Source organism: Struthio camelus, chromosome 2 (genome assembly GCF_040807025.1).
Source record: "Struthio camelus isolate bStrCam1 chromosome 2, bStrCam1.hap1, whole genome shotgun sequence".
Taxonomy (NCBI): domain Eukaryota; kingdom Metazoa; phylum Chordata; class Aves; order Struthioniformes; family Struthionidae; genus Struthio; species Struthio camelus.
Window position 1 is genome coordinate 93,733,435 of NC_090943.1, and position 20,424 is coordinate 93,753,858.

Sequence of the window (20,424 nt, forward strand, 5' to 3'; positions counted from 1 at the left end):
GTAGTCTTATAAAAAGAAGCTACAAAAACATCTAAATAGCATAAAAATTGCAACATGATAGCAAAAAGTCTGACAGTGAAAGACTAGCAGGTCTTTATCATAATTTTTTAAAGAGTTCTATCGATGCAATGTTTGCAAATCACTGGAGCCTAAGGAAAATAATGTAAATGGTTCATTATTTAGCTTATTGAACTTTCCTGCAGTTAGATTGACGGATGATGCCAATGTTTCCCAATCACCAAAGTACCATTTTAAAAGCATTTTTTATTGAATAAAGCGCTTTGAATATTGCACCCTGGAGCTTTATTTAGGGAAATGGTTCAATTGATGTTTTCTGTTTAACCTCAGCACTGACCTATCACAACATATTTGGTTAATAAGCAACATTATCATTTAATAGACTTAACCAGTTTTATGCATTTTACTTTCTCAACATTACAACTCTATTCTCTTAGATTTTGTTTATGGATCTGGCTTGATTGCAGTCTCTTCAAAGAAGATGTTATTTGCTTAGTTGTCTTTTGCGTCATATAATGTTGCATATTGCCACCATAACAGATAAAGAGCCAAAAAAAAAAAGTTTAAGTATAAACTCTTCTTCCATATTGGAGAACACGGGAAATGTTTTAATAATGTAATGACAAACACATGAGATATGGTTAATGAAATGGGTAGAGGAGTTCATTTGAAATTCTTCATGTGTATGTGTGTATGTATGTGTATGCACATCCATATATGGATAAAATATAACCTTAACAGAGGATGCACATTTAGAAGTAGGTATATTCATCATAAAAGATGAATTTATCTATTGTTAGAGTAACCTGCGATACGTAACTGATTTTGTATTCATAATGTGAGCCCTACTTATGCCAGGCTCTTTGTTTCTTATGATAAGTGATCAATATTTCATTTTCTCTTGAAAGAGTGGAAAGTTTCATTTGTCTGTCACTTGTCCTCTACAGCTATAGCATAGCAACCAATAAACATTCACTGAGAACTCAAGGTGGGGGGGCGGGAAGGCCCCTTAGCCATCATAGGTGTGTGTTCATCTCATTTGTAGAAAGCCAGCTAACCTAATGTAATGAACAATCATAAAAGCGTATAAACTAAGTAGGTAAAGCAATAAAGTTCAGAGGTCACAGACCCAAGCAATTCGAGGGTATGGTACGAACAGAAGCCTTTGAAGACCTTTGCTCCCCTTCGGTCAGAAAAGATAGATCAGTCACGATTTTTTAATGACTACTTACTCATAAACCAGCTATTTATTGGTTATGCTTTTTCCTGCACTGTTATTTTCTCAAGTATTCTAATTCTGGATATTTGAATATTTAAATACTACCTTAAAGTGTGGTCAGTTATTTAATTCCAACGTTTCTGTCCAAAGACAACAGAATTGCTAAAATTAATTACAAGGATATAAAGCCAATCATTTAAAAACAGACAGGGAAATGATATGCCCTTAGTGAAGCAGCTTTTGTGTTTACAAAAGTGAAGCTGTAATGTATGAGACATGTTGTATTGTTTAATTCATTTTATTGTGTGTGCTTATTGAAGCAAGACTAATTGTGTTGTTTTGTCAATGTATTGTGAAAAGCAAATCACTCAGTAGCATAAAACCATCACTTTCATGACCTCGAGACCCACAAAGAATAACTACTCCATAGCTTGTCTTGAATATTGACTGGCAGTTTTTCACATGATCAAGCTGTATTTTTAAGTTAATAATTTCATTTTATTTTAGTTAAGAAGGTTCTTGGTGAAAAACGGTAGACTGCAAGTGTTAGTTACCAAATCATCGTTCATTTAAAAAAAGAAAAAGAAAAAAAAAAAAGCCAACGCTGATTGGAAATGTGAATTGTTGAACAATCCTAAAAGAAACAGTTGGGATCACTCAGGTTGGAGGAGGGGGGAGAATCTCTCCACTTCTTCCCTGTTTCCAAACCAATAGTCTTAAGTTTAAAATACCACACGTACCCTGTGCATCCCCTCCGTCTATTACATGGCAACCTGATTTTGAAAGCAGATCCTGTTGTCTGAACTGAAGATGCTCTTAATTTACCTTGAGAAAATTGAAGGTTGGTTATATGAGAATTCTTTAAAGAAGTAAAGGTAGGTTAAGAAATTTCCATCCCTAGTCTTTCAGAATCCCCCACAAATAACTCCCTCGTATATGCCAAAAGTTTCAAAGCCTTTATTTTTTGCACGTTATTTTTCACCTACACTGTCTCAGTGGTGAGTAGTAGCTGTGAGCACAGCTGAGGGGACTCCGAACTGCTGGATGGGGTAGAAAAAAACTGCTAGCACCAGCTACAAGGAGAGGCCCTTTTTTATTTAAGCTGATTTTTGTTTTTTGTTCTTAAAGCTGACTGTACTTTAAAAGAGACTATTGCATCTTGAAAGTAACATTTAATTCATTGTACACTGTTTCGGGCAACATGTTATAAAGACACTGCTGTTACATGTTTCTGCCAGGGAGCAGCAAGGGCAGGGGTGGCCTGCAAGGGAAGGGGAGCCAGAAGCTAGGCGTCCAGCAAGGCTAGCAGAGGCAGCAACCTCCCTGCCTAGGCTGCAGTCCCGCCTTATCCAAGTGAGGCGTGCAGAGCAGGTTCAGTGATGGTCACCAGGGGCAGCCAGGAGGCTAGATTGACATAGAGGTCTGTGGTGATGAGGATAGGTCTGAGACCAAGCTGGGAAGTTGAGTCAATGAATCGGGATCAAGTCCGGAGACAGTAACCAGCAGCAGCTGCAGTCCAGTGATCACCAGGCAAGTCCGTAAGAGTGAGGGCAGTCCAAGGGCAGCTGTGAAGTCAGGTCCACCCTTCATGGCCTGGCTTGGCAGAGTACCTGGCTGGGTATGGGCATGGCTGCAGTGTAGCTCTGACAGGAACAAGGAAAGGAGCGGGGAGCCTCCACAGAAGCCTCTCTTAGTGCTTTTTTCATAACAGCTCTTACCAGTGAGCTGGCCTTGTGCGCAGCTCTGCTAGGAGGGAGGGAGTGCGCTCAGGGCTCTGACAATTTCAATCTGAAGAGAGGGTTGAATATTGTTTCATAGGAACATGTTGCCGTCCTTTCTTGCCTGATAAAAGGATGTTCAGGTTCTGTCTCTACTTACCGAAGCTAAGATTTTTGGATTTTTAAACTTCTACTCTCTATGCATATGGTTTATTATAAAACTCAAAATTAATGGATAGGTTCCTAAGACCAGCTAAGCTCCAAATAGCACAGAATTCAAAGATAGCAGTAACAAGAGGGCGTATATGATGATTTGTATATTCTGACCCTGACTGATGTATGTAAAAGCAAGTGAGAGCAGCCTTAGGCTATTTTTTTGGTCTTATGCCAAGCAGCAACAGCCCTACAGGGTTGATCCAGTAATTCTGAAGGTCTTCAGAATTCAGCAGTGCTTCAAATACCTCACTCTCTGAATTTATGACTGTGTGCCCAAAGGCAGGGAAGTTTGATTTTTCAAGTGACCATATCAGTTTTTCATCAGCCTGACTACTTCATGCCATCAGGCTCCCTAGATGACAAGAAACTAGAGGCAGTTACATTTTCCACAAAGCAGAAGGGCTCAGAGTTGCAATTCCCGAAACTGAAAAGCGGTAAGATACCTGGGTGATAAGTGATATTTCATATTAGTCCAGAGGAAGCCAGGGAAGATGCTCACCTGAGAGGTAGCAAAAGTGCCCTTCCTTGAGTACCTCATTCACCCTCACAGGCAAAGGTCAAGAGAACATGGAGATGGGCTGAATAAGGGACAGACCCTGTAGATATTGATGGAATAGTCTGAAGCCGTATAACACTGCTCCGGAGAGAAGCAAACTCACGTTGTTTGGTAGGGCAGGTAGGTACTTAACTCCTCCATCCTCAAATTGGAAAGCAGATAAAGATATGGCTGTTCCTTTACAATCCATTGGACAATCTTGAACGTGAGCTGTAATTCTGACTGTACATTTGTATGTTTAGATGTTTTAACTTGTTATCTGTCACAAAATGGAATTATTTTAATTGGTGTTATTAAATGGGAAAAACAGACTAATAGAATTTTGTGTAGAAGATTATTTCCTTTAAAACAAAAAACAACAAAGAAATGTTGGCCACATTGATCATTTAGGATGTTATTGTTTTCTTATAAAATGAAATATACTGAGATTTTTGTGGCTTGTCAATTTACACATTTTTTTTAATTTTTTGTTTTAAAATTTTTGGTTAGTATTTATTTTAGGTTGAAGTCAGTCTAGTGTTCTAATTAAATATGCAGTTCTTAATCCTTGACAAGAATAATGACTTCTGTTCTGTGCTCAATGTAGGATTTATGAAGTCCTTAACTACATGTTTTCTTGCCTTTAATAGGTGCTTAGGTTTTGTGACTGATGAAAGAGGTAACTACATCATTGTCACTTAACACCCTTGTGTGTAGTTTATAGAACTTTCTAGAAACTGCCAGCATTATTTATATACTGCATTTTTTTTTGTTTTAATTCAGTAAGTGAAGCATTTCTAAACAGATAGGTTGGTTATGTCCCCAAACTGTTGCAATAGTGTGCACAGTTGCCACGGTCAGTAACAACAGTGCTTCTGAAGTTTCCCCTCTTCATGCCTTGCTCAAAGCAGATTTGCTTCTTCCAGAACTGGCGCACAGTCACACTCAAAAGAAGCTACTGAGCTGGTATTACTGTTAAATTAAACAGTCGATTTAGGATGTGGATCTCTTGGTTGCACAGTTGGTTCTTTGCCCACTAGTTGGAAGAGTTTCCTTGTGAAGTCCCTGCGTTTAACTTCGGAAATATCTGCTGTAGTAATTAGTTTAATATTTTGGGCCATGAAATATGGCAGCTCTGAGGAGCTGGAAGCTGCTTGTGGAGAAAGAGTTTTGATGGAGACAAGCAGTGCTCGACAGCCAGCATGTGATAAAATAGAAAGATCTGAAGGATTTGGGGTAGAAAACACTGAACGAGGTGTGTTTCTATAACTTTTTGTCAGATCTGTTGGATAGCCATTTCATTAGCTCATGGCAAATATCTGCTGTCTTCATTTATAATGTGCAAAAATCATTTTCAGCTTGTCATGTCAAGGTAGGTAACTGATTTTATCCTTTGGATGGCTACTAATGAAGGAGCTAAATAACAAGATATAAGCCAGACAGCTCTCTCTAACTCTGTGTTACCAGTCCCAGGAGGACTGCACAGTTACGGGCTGAGGTGCATGCTTCAGTCTCCGTACCAGGAGAACCTATGTCTGCCAACATACTTCTGCCTCCAGGAAACAGATTTCCATAGGACAGAAATTTGGGTGATGAGGCAGATGAGATCCACAAGGTATTCAAATAAGTACCTAACCTGGATTCAGGGAAAATTAACCCATTTTAATCTATGCATGTTAAGAAATCAATGGTTATCAGAAAGTAAATAGTATAATTGAATGGATTATTTTAAAGCAAAATGGTAGCATCTCCAGCTAAGTTTTTCCTGTGTGCCTATTCTTTAGTTGCTTTATATTATTCCATCAAATATGTCAAGTGCTGGGGAAGCTCCAGCTGCTGTGTTTACCTGGCATTCTTAGGGGTTCTTGGTGTTCGCACACTAGATTGCAAGACAGTTTTATTGTAAAGTATCAAAAAGTATTGAAGAGAGCCGGATATACTTGAGAGGGGAAACCTCACGAAAAGAGTTTTTCTGAACACTTTTTCTGAACCTCATACAGCCATTCAGTATGTATGTATACAAATTTTTAAGTATGTAGTATTCTAAAAACTTCAGATATTTAGTGCTAAGACTTGGCTATGTTCTGGATGCTGTGAGGGTCTAGCTTCTCTGACACGTTCTGAATGACAGGAGCCAAAGTTAACTTAATGTGTTGCTCTCAAATTTGCTCAGTTGCCTTTTAGGCATCCGTTTGACTCTTGAGCCTTATTGACCACTTTTGCTATGGTGTTTGCCCTGATCAATTTGAAAGAGAAAAAATTATAGACCAGGTATAAGAATCTAAAATGACTCTGCTACAAAATGCTAATTCAAATGTTCGGTGAAGCCAAGCATAAACGAAATAATAAACAGATGTGAGTCACCAAATATAGAACACTTAAGTCCTAGCTTGCAAAAGGACACAAATGAGATGATAGGGTATTAGTAGAAAGATGCAATTTACAGGTCAGAATGTAATAGTAACCTTTCACTGTGAAAATTGAAAATTAACCTTGGGAGTATTGGATCGCTTACAGCCTATATGGTACTCTTATTGAAGGAGAAAAATCTCTAAAAAAGACTTTTCCTGTGATTTTTAGATTTAAAATTGGTGTGGTTTTTACAGTGTGCTCCTTTTCTTTTTCTTTCTGTAGCTGTGTCTCTCAATTTTCATTTATTGGTGCCTACACTGACTCAGTTACAGAAAGAAAAAGAAATGGAGCACACTACTACTGACTTGGGTGTCTTAGGGATTCACGCAGCTGCTCATGTTTTTTGTGTTTGTTTTCTCTGCTCCCCCCCCCCCCATTTTAAACTTTTGTAAGAAGCTACATGATGATTTACTCACTGTGGATCAAATTCTCAGCAGGCTTTAGTTATCATGTCTGTTGACCTTACCTCAGGATTTTACTACTTACATCTCTCATTAGACTGCTTGATTTTAATTTTTCTCTCCTCTTTCTCCTAACTGAGATTAACAACAGAGGCAGGTTCCATAAAATTTGTTAGCTTTCATTATAATTATTTTTTTTTCTTTAAAAATTTGGTATCTAGTAATGATTAGCATTTGGAAAAATAAAAACAGGATTTAGGAGGAGGCTTTTTTATCAGCTAGGGAATATGGCTAGTATATAAACTAGCAGTAAAGCAGTTTTCCTACAGTATTAATTTTTTGAAGGAAAAAATCCCAACGGTGGTGATAACGTTTTAAAAATAGCTACTGCATTGTTTAAAGAATAACGTGGAGGAAAAAAGCTAAAAGTCATGCACTTCAGAGTAGCAAAATTTCAAAAAAAAAAAAAATTATGAATCACTAACATAGGCACTTAAGATTCCGTGTAATAGCAGTCGATAGTGACTACTATGTAGTGCAGCTTTTCTGGGTTTGTAAAAGGGACATTAACAAGCATGTTTGTGAGAAGCAGAGTTGTAAAAGTTAGATTTCCATGTCATTTGATGTGGCAAGGACTTAACTGTAGTATATTTGACACAAAAGTAATAAAAAGATGCAAGTGAAGGAAGTACACTGAAAAACTAAATAAGATGTATTTGCATATTACAGATTCTAACCCTGCATGTAATTCTATGTCTAAATAAATGTTTTGTGGAAATTGCGCCAAGATCTTTTACTTTGTGGCGCAGAAATTGCATTACTATTTTTGCAGAACTTCTACTGGTGGCCCTTTAAGTGTGGTTTAAATAAGTCTGGTTTTTGCATAAAAACTGTAATTTCTGAACAGCATATTCTGAATGCCTTATTGACAGGAATAAATAAGTGTTTGTATTCCTCATAAGAATCTTTGTAAGCTTTTTGTAGAAAAGTACTCATTCTAAGTTATTAAGGTTTTATATTCAGACACTTGCTACTCACTGGTGCTTTTTCTGGATCTTGGAGGAGTTTTGACTTTTACCTTAACAACAATTGTTTGGTTTTAGCCTAATTTACATAGGGGTATGATTGACCTTTCACGCTTAAACATGTCTTTTCTTTCTCTTTTTAGGTAGCTCTGGTACAATGGACAGAGAGTGTTGGTCTTACGCTGGTTAACAGAGATTTGACCTCAATGCAACTGAAGACCCCTGGTGGACACATTCTGACATACTATATTCTGCAAATTTTCCCCTTCACTTCTGAGAGCAAGCGCATGGGGATCATAGTTAGGGTAATTTTTTGTTTGTTTGTTTCTCAAGAATTGCTTGCCTTATCAAGTGTTAAGCTAATGGCTAAAACTTATTGAAATAGTAGTTCACATCTTCATATACTACTACTGCTTCTGCATTTCCAGACCCAGTATGGGTACGCCACAGGGTCTGAGATTTGGCAGGTATGTGTTTAGGTGTCTGTCAGATATCCACATGAGGGCACAGTAATGACCGTTAAAACCTCAGGTACAAGGAAGCCAGCACCCCATGCTAGAAAGAAGGAATTTTTAGTGATTAAGCCATGCATGCTCTATACTTTTCTCTTCTTCCTACCTAAAATCAGGCACTGCAGCAGAACAGCTTCAGATGGCAGTTAAATCAGGTAGATCATTGCCAAGTCACAGTAAATAGGTGCCAAGCTCATCCCTTTCCATCTTTGCCAGCAGGTGGCAAGCCAGGCGTGTCATCTCTCTGGGGTACTTGAGGCTGCAGAGTGCATGCTTGCTCGAGTCTGAAGAGAGATCTTGGCATGTCTGTGTTTCATTAAGCACAATTGGCACTAATAGCATGTTTGACAGTGTAGCGGAGGCATTTTTAGATATTTTAAGGAGTTTGCAGATCAGATGAATCCATCCTTTCTGCAACAGACCATACATCAGAAGCTCCTGATTCAGATAATACTTATCTGAGTGTGAATTCTCTACATACACAATGACTGCTTCATCATTAAAACCTCTGTCACATGTTGCACTACTCAGTTATTTGTTAATTTTTAATTACCTAGCAATTTCAGAAATACAAGGTGAGCTTTATCCTGAAGTGTGTACCTTATATGCCACAAAAGAAACAAAAATATTTCAGTCATTTGAACAGGCGTAACAGTGATATTTTAAAATTTAGAAAGGACAAACGTGTTAGATGGTCAGAACCTGTCACTCAAACTGACGGCAGTTAAAACTGATCCTCTGATATATCAGAAATTAGGAAATGTGCATCTCAAAGGATCCAGAGATGTCACTGGAAATATTAACATCAAATAATAAAATTTATCTACCTCTTTGCAAAGTACTTCCAGTCTTTCATAGTTGGTAAGCCATTGGCAACTACAAAATAAAAGGTTACTTGTAGATGATTGTTTCTATCATATAGACAACTTTTTTCCTTTTTTTTTTTTTGTAAAATTTTAGGATGAATCTTCGGGAGAAATTACATTTTACATGAAAGGTGCAGATGTTGCAATGTCCACTATTGTACAGTACAATGATTGGTTAGAAGAAGAGGTAAGAAACAAAATTTGTTTCCTTCTTAGGAGAAGCAGCTGAACACTATACTTCGTGCTTGAAACAAATTTATACTAGAAATTGGTAATGAACATGAGAAAATATATATTTTTTTCTTTTCTTTTCTTTTCTTTTCTTTTTTTTTACACAAATGTTAATGGAATAGGTTCCAGAAGGAGATCCTGAGCCAATGCAGTAATGAGTTTTGAAGTTCAGTTGTGTATATCTTGATTGGGTTTTAAAAAATTAGAATTGCTTCCAATTCTTGTATAACACATGAAAAGGTAAAGCTAGCAGTCATAACAGAGCATAGCTACTTAAACCAAGGGAATTTTTTTTCATTGACTGACCTTTCACATAAAACCTAATTACTTCTGAGAAGTATTCTATTATAAACCTATTTATTGCTAAATGCCCTTTTATCCAGCTCTACACTGAATTATTACTATGAATTATGAAGTTCCGTAAGGGATGTAGCCAGATTGAAATAACTTTTGCCACATTTATTAAATTTAATGTAAAATAGCTAGTGACTGAATTTCAAAACTGATTATTTTTCACTGTGTGGCTGTAGTAGATACCAGTAGTCATCTTTCTTTGACCCTGCATGCAGACAATATGTTAATACAATGATTACACCATGTATGTTCATAATGGTATTGGCAATATGAATCAATATCTGCTGCAGGGCAGTTTGATTTATTCAGGGACATGAATAAATTAAACTCCCTCAAGACCTAGCAAAATGTCATAAAAATTAGTTTTGGTGATAATGATACACAATTAATTGTAAAATACTTGTTTAATTTATTTAGCTTTATGAGGTCAAATCAATAAATGTTTTGCACCAGACAGCCGCTGTCATTAAGACAGAAGTTTTCATGCTATTTAAGACTATTCTTAATGCTTGAGACCTTCTACTAGTGCCAGGCATATTTTCTACATACCTTAAAAATAATTTTAATGTATTTTAAATTTTCGGCCTAAAAGAATTTTTCTTACAGTTGACTGGTTTACCAATAGCGTACCACTTTGTTTGGGGCAGCTGAAGCACGATTGTTCTTCATTCTGTTTGTAGCTATTCTGTATGAGTACGAGTAGATTTGTAAATGTTAGAGGTATTTTGCCACATCTTGTCATACGATGACTTTTATTATTCACAATATATTATTTAGTGCTTTGTTCAGCCTAGCTGGTGTTTGCAGTTATCTAGTAGTAACATATTCAGCCCTTCACAGTGTACCTTAAGGGCAGGTGACAGTGCTGAAAACTAAGGGTTGTGCCAATGGTAATTCAAATACATTGCACTCACGGAGTATTAATATACAGCGTAGCTAATGCAAATGTCTGTGAGAAGAATTAAGAGGCTATGGAAGGCTGGTGGATGACTGTAAGGAAGGGTGAGGGGAACACGAATCTTTTCAGGAATGAAGTAATTAGATGTCAGTGAAAACGTAATCTAAAATATAATTTACTTTCCCTCGGAGTATAGAATAAAACTGCCTACCTGTAGCTGGAAAAAGTAGAATCCACTTCAGTTTCTGTTAGTTTTAACACATATTACAGGGTTAACTTTAGCAAAGTAATTGCGCTCTGTTTGTGTGGAGTGAATGACTACAATGAAGTGATTCTAAGCAAAGTTTAAGATGATAATTTTCCAACTGGAGGTCACAAAAGATTAAACTTTCCCCCGTGGTCGCCTTTTCTAACTCCATCTAAATGGAGCAGTCCAGCACCTCTGCTTAGAGACAAAGGCAAAAGGCAGAGTCTTAAGTGCTGCTTTTGGTTTCTTTCTTAACTCCTATACCTAAGATTAAAGAGAGACTTAGCTAAAATTTTTGCAGAGGCTCTCTTTCCCTTGAAAGTTGTGTTATATACTGTATGCAGCATCATATTTGAGAACCTAGGTGGATGTGGTAGCCCTGTATTTAAAGGAGTAAGTTTCAGTTTTTTTCTCAGCTGTTTATTTGCATGAGTTCAGGCAACCAGGTTTTAGATACTACTCTCTAGAGTCACTTGATTAAGAATATAGCATTTATGTTCATATGGCATATTTGCCCATCTCTTATGCCACAAAGTTCCTCCAGAATAGTCTACAAAAGAGTTTAACAGAATGAAAATATATTTTTGTGTACTTCCCTGACATTCTGCATGTTGCTGAATGTCTGATTTTTTTATTGTTATTTTTCTTTTTTCTTTTTCTATTACATGTATTTGTGTCAACTCTTTTTTGGTTTCAGAAATTCTCTGGGGACTCTGTGTTATCTCAACATTCCTGAGTTTCACAGTTGCCTGTGAACTTTTAGACAGCTTTCTAGTCATTCATTGATCTGTGTAGACTTGTGGAGTACTTAACTTTGAAACAGGTGTATGTGGAATTTGCTACACATATTCTTACAGTTCAGTAAATTACCATTTATCGATGTATTCTGATTGCAATATCTTAGCCAGTTTAATTCTTCAACTGAGAGTACAGGAGATGGAGTGTCCCATGCTTTTCCTAGTAGCTAATCCGAAGAGTTGCAGATCATTTATGTGCTTCACCTTGACCAAGAACAAGGCATATTTTAGGGTGGAGCAGGTATCATGTGGTTTTTTTGTGTTGATTTTAATTCAACTTAAGAAAGCGATCTCATCACTGCAGCACGAAGTCCAGCTGTCTTGATAAGCTGGTGGTAGCATGAGAGTTAATACCCATCTTCTGTCTTTTCCACAGAACGCTCTAGCTCTGACAGTGCTATGCTGTTAGAGTGCTGAAAGATGTCTTATACTGTATTAGAAGACGGCGATGATCTCTTTGGCCTTTCTCTGAATGTTTTTGTCAGAAGAGTATCGTAGTTAGGGACTGAAGGGGTTGAGTTTTACATGAAGTATGCTCAAGAAGTTTCTCAAACTGAATTACTCAGTCAAAATGTGTCACTAATAGAAGTCTTTGCAAATTAACTGAATGTTTTCTCTCCATATACTGCTTGGATATCATCTTATCTAGTGTTAAAACTAACTTAACAGACTAAAACCCAAAATGTTGTGGTACGGATATCCCCTCATTAATGTGTAGTATGAAATATTTGTACACTACAAACAGTTAAATATTTGCATGATTATTCTATATTTTGGTCTGTTTAGTGTGGTAATATGGCACGAGAAGGACTGCGTACTCTGGTTGTTGCCAAAAAATCACTGACTGAAGAACAGTATCAAGATTTTGAGGTATGAAGGGATAGAATGATCAATATTATTAGCACAGCTCTTTTGCTTTGTCATATTTAGATGCTTCAAGGGGAGTGCTTCTATTTTTGTAATTAAGATGGTAAGGAAGAACATTCATAATTAAAATATTGATAATTATCGTGTGCTCTCTTTGTCATTAGTTAGTAACGCTTCTGCAGTCATACATAGGATACTGTTTAGCTTTATTGTATATTTGGATTATATCTTCCCAGAAGATAGCCTAATGTTAATTCTGTGGCTTCAGTGTGGGCTAAAAATCTGCTTGCCCTCAAAAATGAGAGCAGTTGCTGCTGTGATGCCTAATTCTTAGTAGGTATTCGGAAGCTTCTCTCTTGAGATAAGCTGCTGGAAAAAAAAACACATATAACATTTATAGTTTGTGAAGTAAAATTTGTTCTTTCAAACATTTGCTGTCTTAGAAGTATTTAAATACAAATATATAGCCCGATGAAGCCATGTTATAACTGATGGATAAACTGGATGTGCACTTTTAAGTCACAGCAATGTCTTTCTAAGTGATTTTGTGTTTGTGCAGAGTCGATACAACCAAGCAAAGTTAAGTATACATGACAGAACCCTGAAGGTTGCTGCTGTTGTGGAGAGTTTGGAGCGAGAAATGGAGTTGCTGTGTCTCACTGGAGTAGAAGATCAACTGCAAGCAGATGTTAGACCAACTCTAGAGATGTTAAGAAATGCTGGAATAAAGGTACTGAAAACATATTGCTGACATACAGGTTATCGTTTATTAACTTTTTTATACAGATACATGAATTATGTCTGTATACAGTCAGGTTCATACATGCAAGAACTAGGCAAAGTCTTAAGTATGTGCTGGGCATAAGCTAGCAGACACAAATAGGCGTTATAGAGGAATTTCCCTTGTCCTCCACAGATTTCTTTGCAGAAGCATGCTTCTATAGGATAACTACCCACAGAAGAATTTATGCAACTTCTGTCCTTTCTTCTCTTACAGCCCGCTACAGTAAGCTTTCCTACTTGAAATTTATACTAAAGGAGTTAGGCACAAGAGTCATGTTACAATTTTCAGATTTGGTACTTGTGAGAACTCTCAGCAAAGATCAAAAGGATGAATTATTTGAGCTAGAGTTCAGAACTGCCCTTGGAGTTTCTTCAGGTCGGATTAAAGGTGCAATGTCAAAGTTTTGCACAGGAGGCTGTGCTTTGTTTGGGGTGCTTCACTCTTGGGCAGAGCATGCTAGAGTGCTATCAATGACACATTTAGAAGTAATGGATTTGTTTGAGAGAGGGTTTGAAGGAAAGATGTGAGGAATATTTATTGTCTGAGGGGAGTGGGTAAGATTATATAAATTCTCCTTAATGTAGAGCGCCGTATTCTTTGCAGAGAAAAGATGTGTTGACGTTGCATTGGTTGAACTGAATCAGATAGAGCGTTTGTTTTGCTTGAAGAGGTCATTTTGCTTTGCAGGGAGGAGAGGAAGCCTCCCTGTAAGTGAGGGAACAGCAGACCGAGGCTTGTGGATTAATTGAGTTAAAACTGTTAACTTACCTGGTAACTGTCCGCTAATAACTTGTGCGGTTTAGGACATTCTGTCTTCTGCCATCTGTTCTAGCAGAAGGTCTAGGTTTGGTCTGGGGCCCATGGTGCATCCTTCAATTTTTTTAGTGTTAAGGGGTAGAGGGAGAAGGAATCTGTCTCTCTGTGAGAATAAATGGATCCTCAGCTTTATTTTTTGATCTTTAAGGAATGCCTTCACCCCAGTTCTGGATGGTCAGTGGGTAGGATTTCTTTGGAGTACTTGGGCTGATCTGCCATCAGGAGATACTGTTGATAATTTGGCTGCTGCTTTCTGACAGGTTCTCACTGGGACCAGACAGTTATTTTGCGTAATGTTACTGGGTTATCTCCTTAGTTTTCTGTTTTGCAGTTAACTGCGTGCTCTGTCTTTTGATCAAGATGGTATTGGGCCATAGGGAAAGGCTTCTCTGCTTTTTCTGTTGTTGGGTTCTCAGTGGGTTTCCAGAGTTTCCCCCCATCCTCATGGAAACTGAGACACTGGCCCTTGTGAAAAGGGAGGAGGAAGGGAAGCTGCTTAAAGTCAAAATAGTTTTCTTCTTTGTATGTTACTACAGTAAAAACTATTCATTAGTTTTCGTTAAAAATGCACACATCGGTATATTTTCACCAGTAATCTAGTTGCTCAGGGTACCAGAAAAAGATCGAGGAGAGATGTCATTTAGATTTGGAGAACAGTGACATTAGCGTTGAACAGAATTAACTTTTAAATTATTTTACAGATATGGATGTTAACAGGAGATAAACTGGAGACAGCAACTTGCATTGCGAAAAGTTCTCACTTAGTATCTAGGACTCAAGATATTCATATTTTCAGACCTGTAAGTATAGTTGCAATTTTTTTTACTGGCTCATCAAAGGAGAGTTAGGCTAATACCAATGCCGCTTTATTTGTTGGCCACTTGTTGCGAAAGATGGTGTGTTAACTATAGTGGGTGTCGTAACAGTCAGTAGAATAATACTTAAATTAGGCCATTGTTCAAGGATCTAAAATTATAAAGCATTGCCTCTGTTTGAGAGGGTTTTTTTCCCAGATATCTTGATAGTCTCCAAAAATATGTGCATTCATGACTGGGTGACCAGGTTCTACCTGTGTTTCACATTCTTCCCTTACACAGCACCCCTGAAGAATGATGAACAGAGGCCTGTGTAAAGTGCTGAGCCAGTAGCTTGTAGTAGTCTCCAGGAATTCAGATTGAATCTGAATACAGTTCTTGCTTATTCCATTAGCTCTATTAATATAGTTCTTCAGAATTAGGCAGACGTACTTCTGAATTAAACTGTGATGCCAAAGGTCACTGCGTAGACACAGTTCAAATCAAAATCAGAAAATCAGAAATGTTTTGTCTGTTATGATTTTCCAGTAAACTGTTTGCACTCTATTAACAATCTGTTTAAAATAATTGTTAGAGAAGTAAACTGATTACCTGCTTCTGTACATTTTTGTTATAATTGCATAGCATCAACTCCACTGAGTTCAGACAAAAATAAAGATTTTCCAGATGTTGATTGATGCTGTGTGATCAGACGTAATATGTCTGTGTTTGTTCTAAATGAACCACTTGCACCTACAGAAATAATTATTTGAATATAATTTACATGTAAATGTGGTTTCTTCTGAAGCATCAGAATGGCAAATTAGGCCCTGCAGACTATTTGCAATTAAATTATTAATGCTTCTGATAAAACTTCAGATCAATTTTTGTTGACCTTTCCGTGTTGTAACACCACAAATTAAGTCTTCCTGAACCAAATCTATTTAGTTTGAGTCAGATTTTTATTTTCATTACCTCATCTAATAGTAAGAGATCAGTATAAAACTGTGTTAATTTAGAATACATGAAGTTTTAAATTAGTTAGAAAATAAATTTATAGAATTATTTCTGTGGCTGTATTTGTTGCAAAGAAATAACTAATAGATTAACCTAAGAAAACACCAGGCACTTTAACACTCCTATTTTAAATATAAATTAGTAAATGAAATGTTTACTACTTTGGCTTTCCAAAAATATGCGTTTTTTTGATGCTCTTCTGTATTGTTCTAGAGAGACTTAAAAAAAAAAAAAAAAAACCTTCCTCTATTCGCTGAAAAGTAGGATAGAGAGTGGGCAATTAATGCTCATTAGTATGTGCCAAGTGCTGACATATCTTAATCTCTGTAATGTGGGCCTATGTGATTCTTGGTCCCTAACAGTTGGGAGAGTAGGAGCTTTCTCTGTACATATTTAATTCTGGGGAAGGTGGGGGGAAAAATGTGAATTCAGGTGTGTGTATGGATTTGGCTGTTTGCAGGTGCACTTTAATATAGCTCAATTTACTGTGAGTCCCTTCAAAATCTGATGGTAGTGTAAATTTTTGATGTTCCATGTTCTAGGTGAAACCTTCTGAAGTCCATTTGGTAACCTCTAAATCATTTTTCATTTCACAGCTAGGCCTCTCTGTAACAACAGTAATGTAAACAAAAGTTGTATAATGTAATCCTTACGTGTTGTGCCACTTGATCCTGCACACTTGTGCAAGATCCAGAAGGATTAGTGCTAGTGAGCATTTTTCTGTGCCTCTTTAATTCTCTACATCTGCTTATCCAAACTGAAGGGACTATTAATATGAACATCTTGCGTTATTGTAAAAGTACATCTTACAGGTTAATAAACAAATTCATTTTTTTCTGAATTGGGGTGCGTTTTTTCCCCTAGCCCTGCCTAGATGGAATTACTCAGGTCAGCTTGAACCTGAGATATTTTACAGTGGGTTTTTTTCTCTTTTTTTTTTGTTTGTTTGTTTTTTTAGCCCAAGTTCACCTTGAGGAACCAATTACGCTACCTACACAGATCTTTCTTGTGCGAAAATTACTCTTTCTCCTCCTTGTAGACACATTCTGTGGGCATTGGGCATGCATTAGGTAAAACACTAGTTCAAGAATCAAGACTTCCTGGGTTTGGTTTCTCAAAATCTGATTTATTTTGGGAGATTCTTTTAAGAATATAAGAAAATATTTTAATTGAAAGTTTTTTTGTTTTTTAAGGTTACCACTCGAGGAGAGGCTCACTTAGAACTAAATGCCTTTAGAAGGAAGCATGATTGTGCCTTGGTAATATCTGGGGACTCACTTGAGGTAAGAGCTCAGTTTCTGCCAAAGTATATTTATCTGTATCCTTATGTCCAAAAATTAAAATATTAGTGTCTTCATGCTCTTAAATGTTTTGCAACATTTGTCTATGCTTTAAATTGTTCTTACAGTTACTGTCACTTTTCATCGAGGGCTAATCAGAGGATATGTGTTCTAGACAATCAGATTCTACTGGTTCTCTGGTCTTCTGTATAGTGACAGAATTTAATTTATATACAGTATGATCTAGTACTTTTGTCTCTTCTGTTAACCCCAAAGAGTGTTAGCCAGCCAAAAGAGAAAGGAATGGCAGTCTGCAATAAAAAAATCACAGTCAGCAGAACGTGGGGGGGGGGTGTCTCCCAGATGGATGTTGTGCAAGCAAAACCTCATAAGAGAGCATTTTTTATGCTGTTTTCCTGTTAGACTATGTGCAATGTTATTTAATCTTAAAAATAAATGTAAAATGCGTTTTTTTTCCGTAGGTTTGTCTGAAGTACTATGAACATGAATTTGTTGAGTTGGCCTGTCAGTGCCCTGCTGTAGTGTGCTGCCGCTGTTCTCCCACCCAAAAAGCCCATATCGTGAAACTGCTACAACACCACACTGGAAAGCGCACGTGTGCAATAGGTAACTGTTGGTACTATCTTCATGTGCAGGAGCTAAAATCTGTAATAAAGTTAAGCAGTAGATGGCACCATTGAGAAGTAGTTGAAACAAAGCCAAAGGCATCTTTATTAACAGCTAGGTATTACATAGCTGAATATTGCAACTCTTTAAGAGAGAGAACCTTTCTCATTACCTGAGAAAGGTGTGGTGATTTTTTTTATTCCACAGGAAAAAAGGCTTGGTTGCTGAAGTCATTAGTCATAAACCATAGAGTAGCTGTAAAAATTTAAAGGTATATAAGACATTGCTAAAATACTTAAGGCCAGGAGAGTAAAACCTCTGAAGAGCTGAATGTTGCAGTCACGTTTTCCAGGTGATGGAGGAAACGATGTCAGCATGATCCAAGCAGCCGACTGTGGAATTGGAATTGAAGGCAAGGTAATGTTACCAGTTTCGTTGTCAAATATGTGACCCGTGATAGTATAGTAATATTAACCTGGAAGCTTTATTCTTAAAACAGTAACTAACTCCATGATTCTAATTAACGTATGCTGTAAGATGATACAAGAAACTTAATCTTTGAACTAATGCTTCTTTGCTCCTATATCCTCTGCTTTATCTTTTTAAATATGAAACGCAAGAAAGGCAGGAAACACTATAGTTATTTTCTGTATGTATATGCATTTACAGGATAGGCAAACTTACTTGTTATAGCTACTGCATCGTAAAACACATACTAAAGATTGCCCTTTATGTCATGTTGCGCGATTGATTTCTGCAGCAGGAGCCAATTTTACTTTTTAGCTGGATTATCAGTTAGAATTTTGAAATTTGAACAGCACGCTCTACACTCATTTCACTTTTGGAATATTTTTGTTTTATTCTAGGAGGGAAAACAAGCATCCCTAGCAGCTGACTTTTCTATCACACAATTCAAACACATAGGTAGGCTGCTGATGGTACATGGTCGAAACAGTTACAAAAGATCGGCAGCACTTGGTCAATTTGTCATGCACCGAGGCCTTATTATTTCAACTATGCAGGTATTTAAAACTTTGTTTTACTTAAGAATACCACAGCTCTTTTTTAACACTTCAAAATCTTAAGCTGTATTGCTATATTTTTTGTTCTTTATTATAATGTTTTGTATGTACACTTACATTAAAAATATATTTTATTGGTGACTTCTCTTTTGTGATTTTTATTTGTTTGGTTTATTTTTAGGCTGTATTTTCATCAGTCTTCTATTTTGCATCTGTTCCCTTATACCAAGGATTCCTAATGGTAGGGTAAGTTAAAATCAACAGCTATGGTATCCAGTAATAGTTATGTCAAGCTAACTTTTTTTTTTCTTAATTAACACCTCGTAGCTGGTTTCTGCCATATTTCTCGTACATTTATCACTGATACGCTAACAAGACCTGGAATGAGTCTAGAAAGAAAAAGTCAGACTCAAGTTGGTTATGCACTGCCTGTGGGGAAACATCATTTTAAGTTCTCTGGTGAGAGGGATCTGCTTAGCTTCAGTAGAAGGCATCATGTAGCTTTTAAGGCATATGGGGTGAAAACAATGGAGGAAATCTCATAAATCCGTTACAGCTGTAACACTGATTGCTGTACAGCCCTCCGTGAGAATCCCGTGTGCTTTTGACTGTTAAAGGGAGCTGAAGCTACTAGCTATGAAATTCCCTCTGAAAGGGCACTGCACCAAGTCTGCTACATATGTTTCCATTTTGCTGAATGCATGCAGAATTAGAAGCACCCTGATCTTGTTGCAAAAGCTGCTTTAGTAGTATAGTTCCCCCAAGTCATGCAGCTGAGGTATGTGCCTGTATTCATGCCTGTCCCTGTTCTCTTCCCCTTCTGTCCTAACAGCTTCTTTTTATACTTCTTGTTTTACTTTATCTTAACAATAGCAACTTTAATCATAGCCACATTAAGGTCTGATTACAACCGGCACTGCAGAGGCAAAGAGTAAATTCTTGTAAATAGTCGTGCTAGCCCCTAGGAAAGCACGTACTGTGTGGCCTGCAAATACACAACTGGCATGTGCGTACTAAAGTTCAGAGCCACTTGCTGAGCTGTTAAGACCTTTTCTCATCCACTTATACTGTGATGTCAGGAACAAAGCACTTGTTTTTTCTTTAATTTTCTTGGCATCTTTTATGAATGATTGCTCGGTCTTTGAAATGGTTGCAACAATGCACAGTCAGTATGGTAACAGACAATAAGGTTGACTGATATATGCAGAAGTGTCTTTATTATTTTCACTGTGTGTAAAAGTTCAGTAACTTTTCACATTTGGCAGCTCTCAGAAGCCTAAGACCAGATTGCATTTGCAAAGCTATATTGGTAAGCTACCTCAGTACTGGGTAGAACCACCAGTTTAACTCCATTACCATTAAAAGAATAACTGATCTCAATAGATCAGTTTGATGTTTTTCTACTATGCAATTTTAATTTATGTGCTTTCTCTCCACCTAGGTATGCAACTATATATACTATGTTTCCAGTCTTCTCTCTAGTATTGGATCAGGATGTGAAACCAGAAATGGCATTGCTATATCCAGAACTTTATAAGGATCTCACAAAGGTATAAACATCCTCGGTGCTCAGATATGAGCATGTGTTCAAATCTGTGGTGTGCAAAGATACCATAACTGTGAATTCTTATTTAAGGTATTCTAGGCAAGACAGATGCATAACTAATGTAATGCAGACTCCTATGTTATAAAAATAATCCACAGAACCAAATGTTTTGCTCAGCGCTATTAATACAGCTGTTGTTAAGTCAACAATGGTTGGACTAAA

General features: G+C 37.1%; 1 protein-coding gene across 2 annotated transcripts in view; it reads left to right on the top strand.

Moving 5' to 3' along the window:
* Positions 1-20,424, top strand: part of ATP9B (ATPase phospholipid transporting 9B (putative)) — a 179,352-nt gene that overhangs the window by 150,135 nt on the left and 8,793 nt on the right. For both annotated transcript variants that reach the window (XM_068931599.1, XM_068931598.1), the window contains exons 16-26: positions 7,688-7,849; positions 9,017-9,109; positions 12,236-12,319; positions 12,876-13,046; positions 14,618-14,716; positions 16,921-17,010; positions 17,490-17,634; positions 17,987-18,051; positions 18,501-18,656; positions 18,838-18,902; positions 20,098-20,206. In XM_068931599.1, coding sequence (XP_068787700.1) covers positions 7,688-7,849; positions 9,017-9,109; positions 12,236-12,319; positions 12,876-13,046; positions 14,618-14,716; positions 16,921-17,010; positions 17,490-17,634; positions 17,987-18,051; positions 18,501-18,656; positions 18,838-18,902; positions 20,098-20,206 — 1,239 coding nt within the window. The remainder of the gene's footprint in view (positions 1-7,687; positions 7,850-9,016; positions 9,110-12,235; positions 12,320-12,875; positions 13,047-14,617; positions 14,717-16,920; positions 17,011-17,489; positions 17,635-17,986; positions 18,052-18,500; positions 18,657-18,837; positions 18,903-20,097; positions 20,207-20,424) is intronic.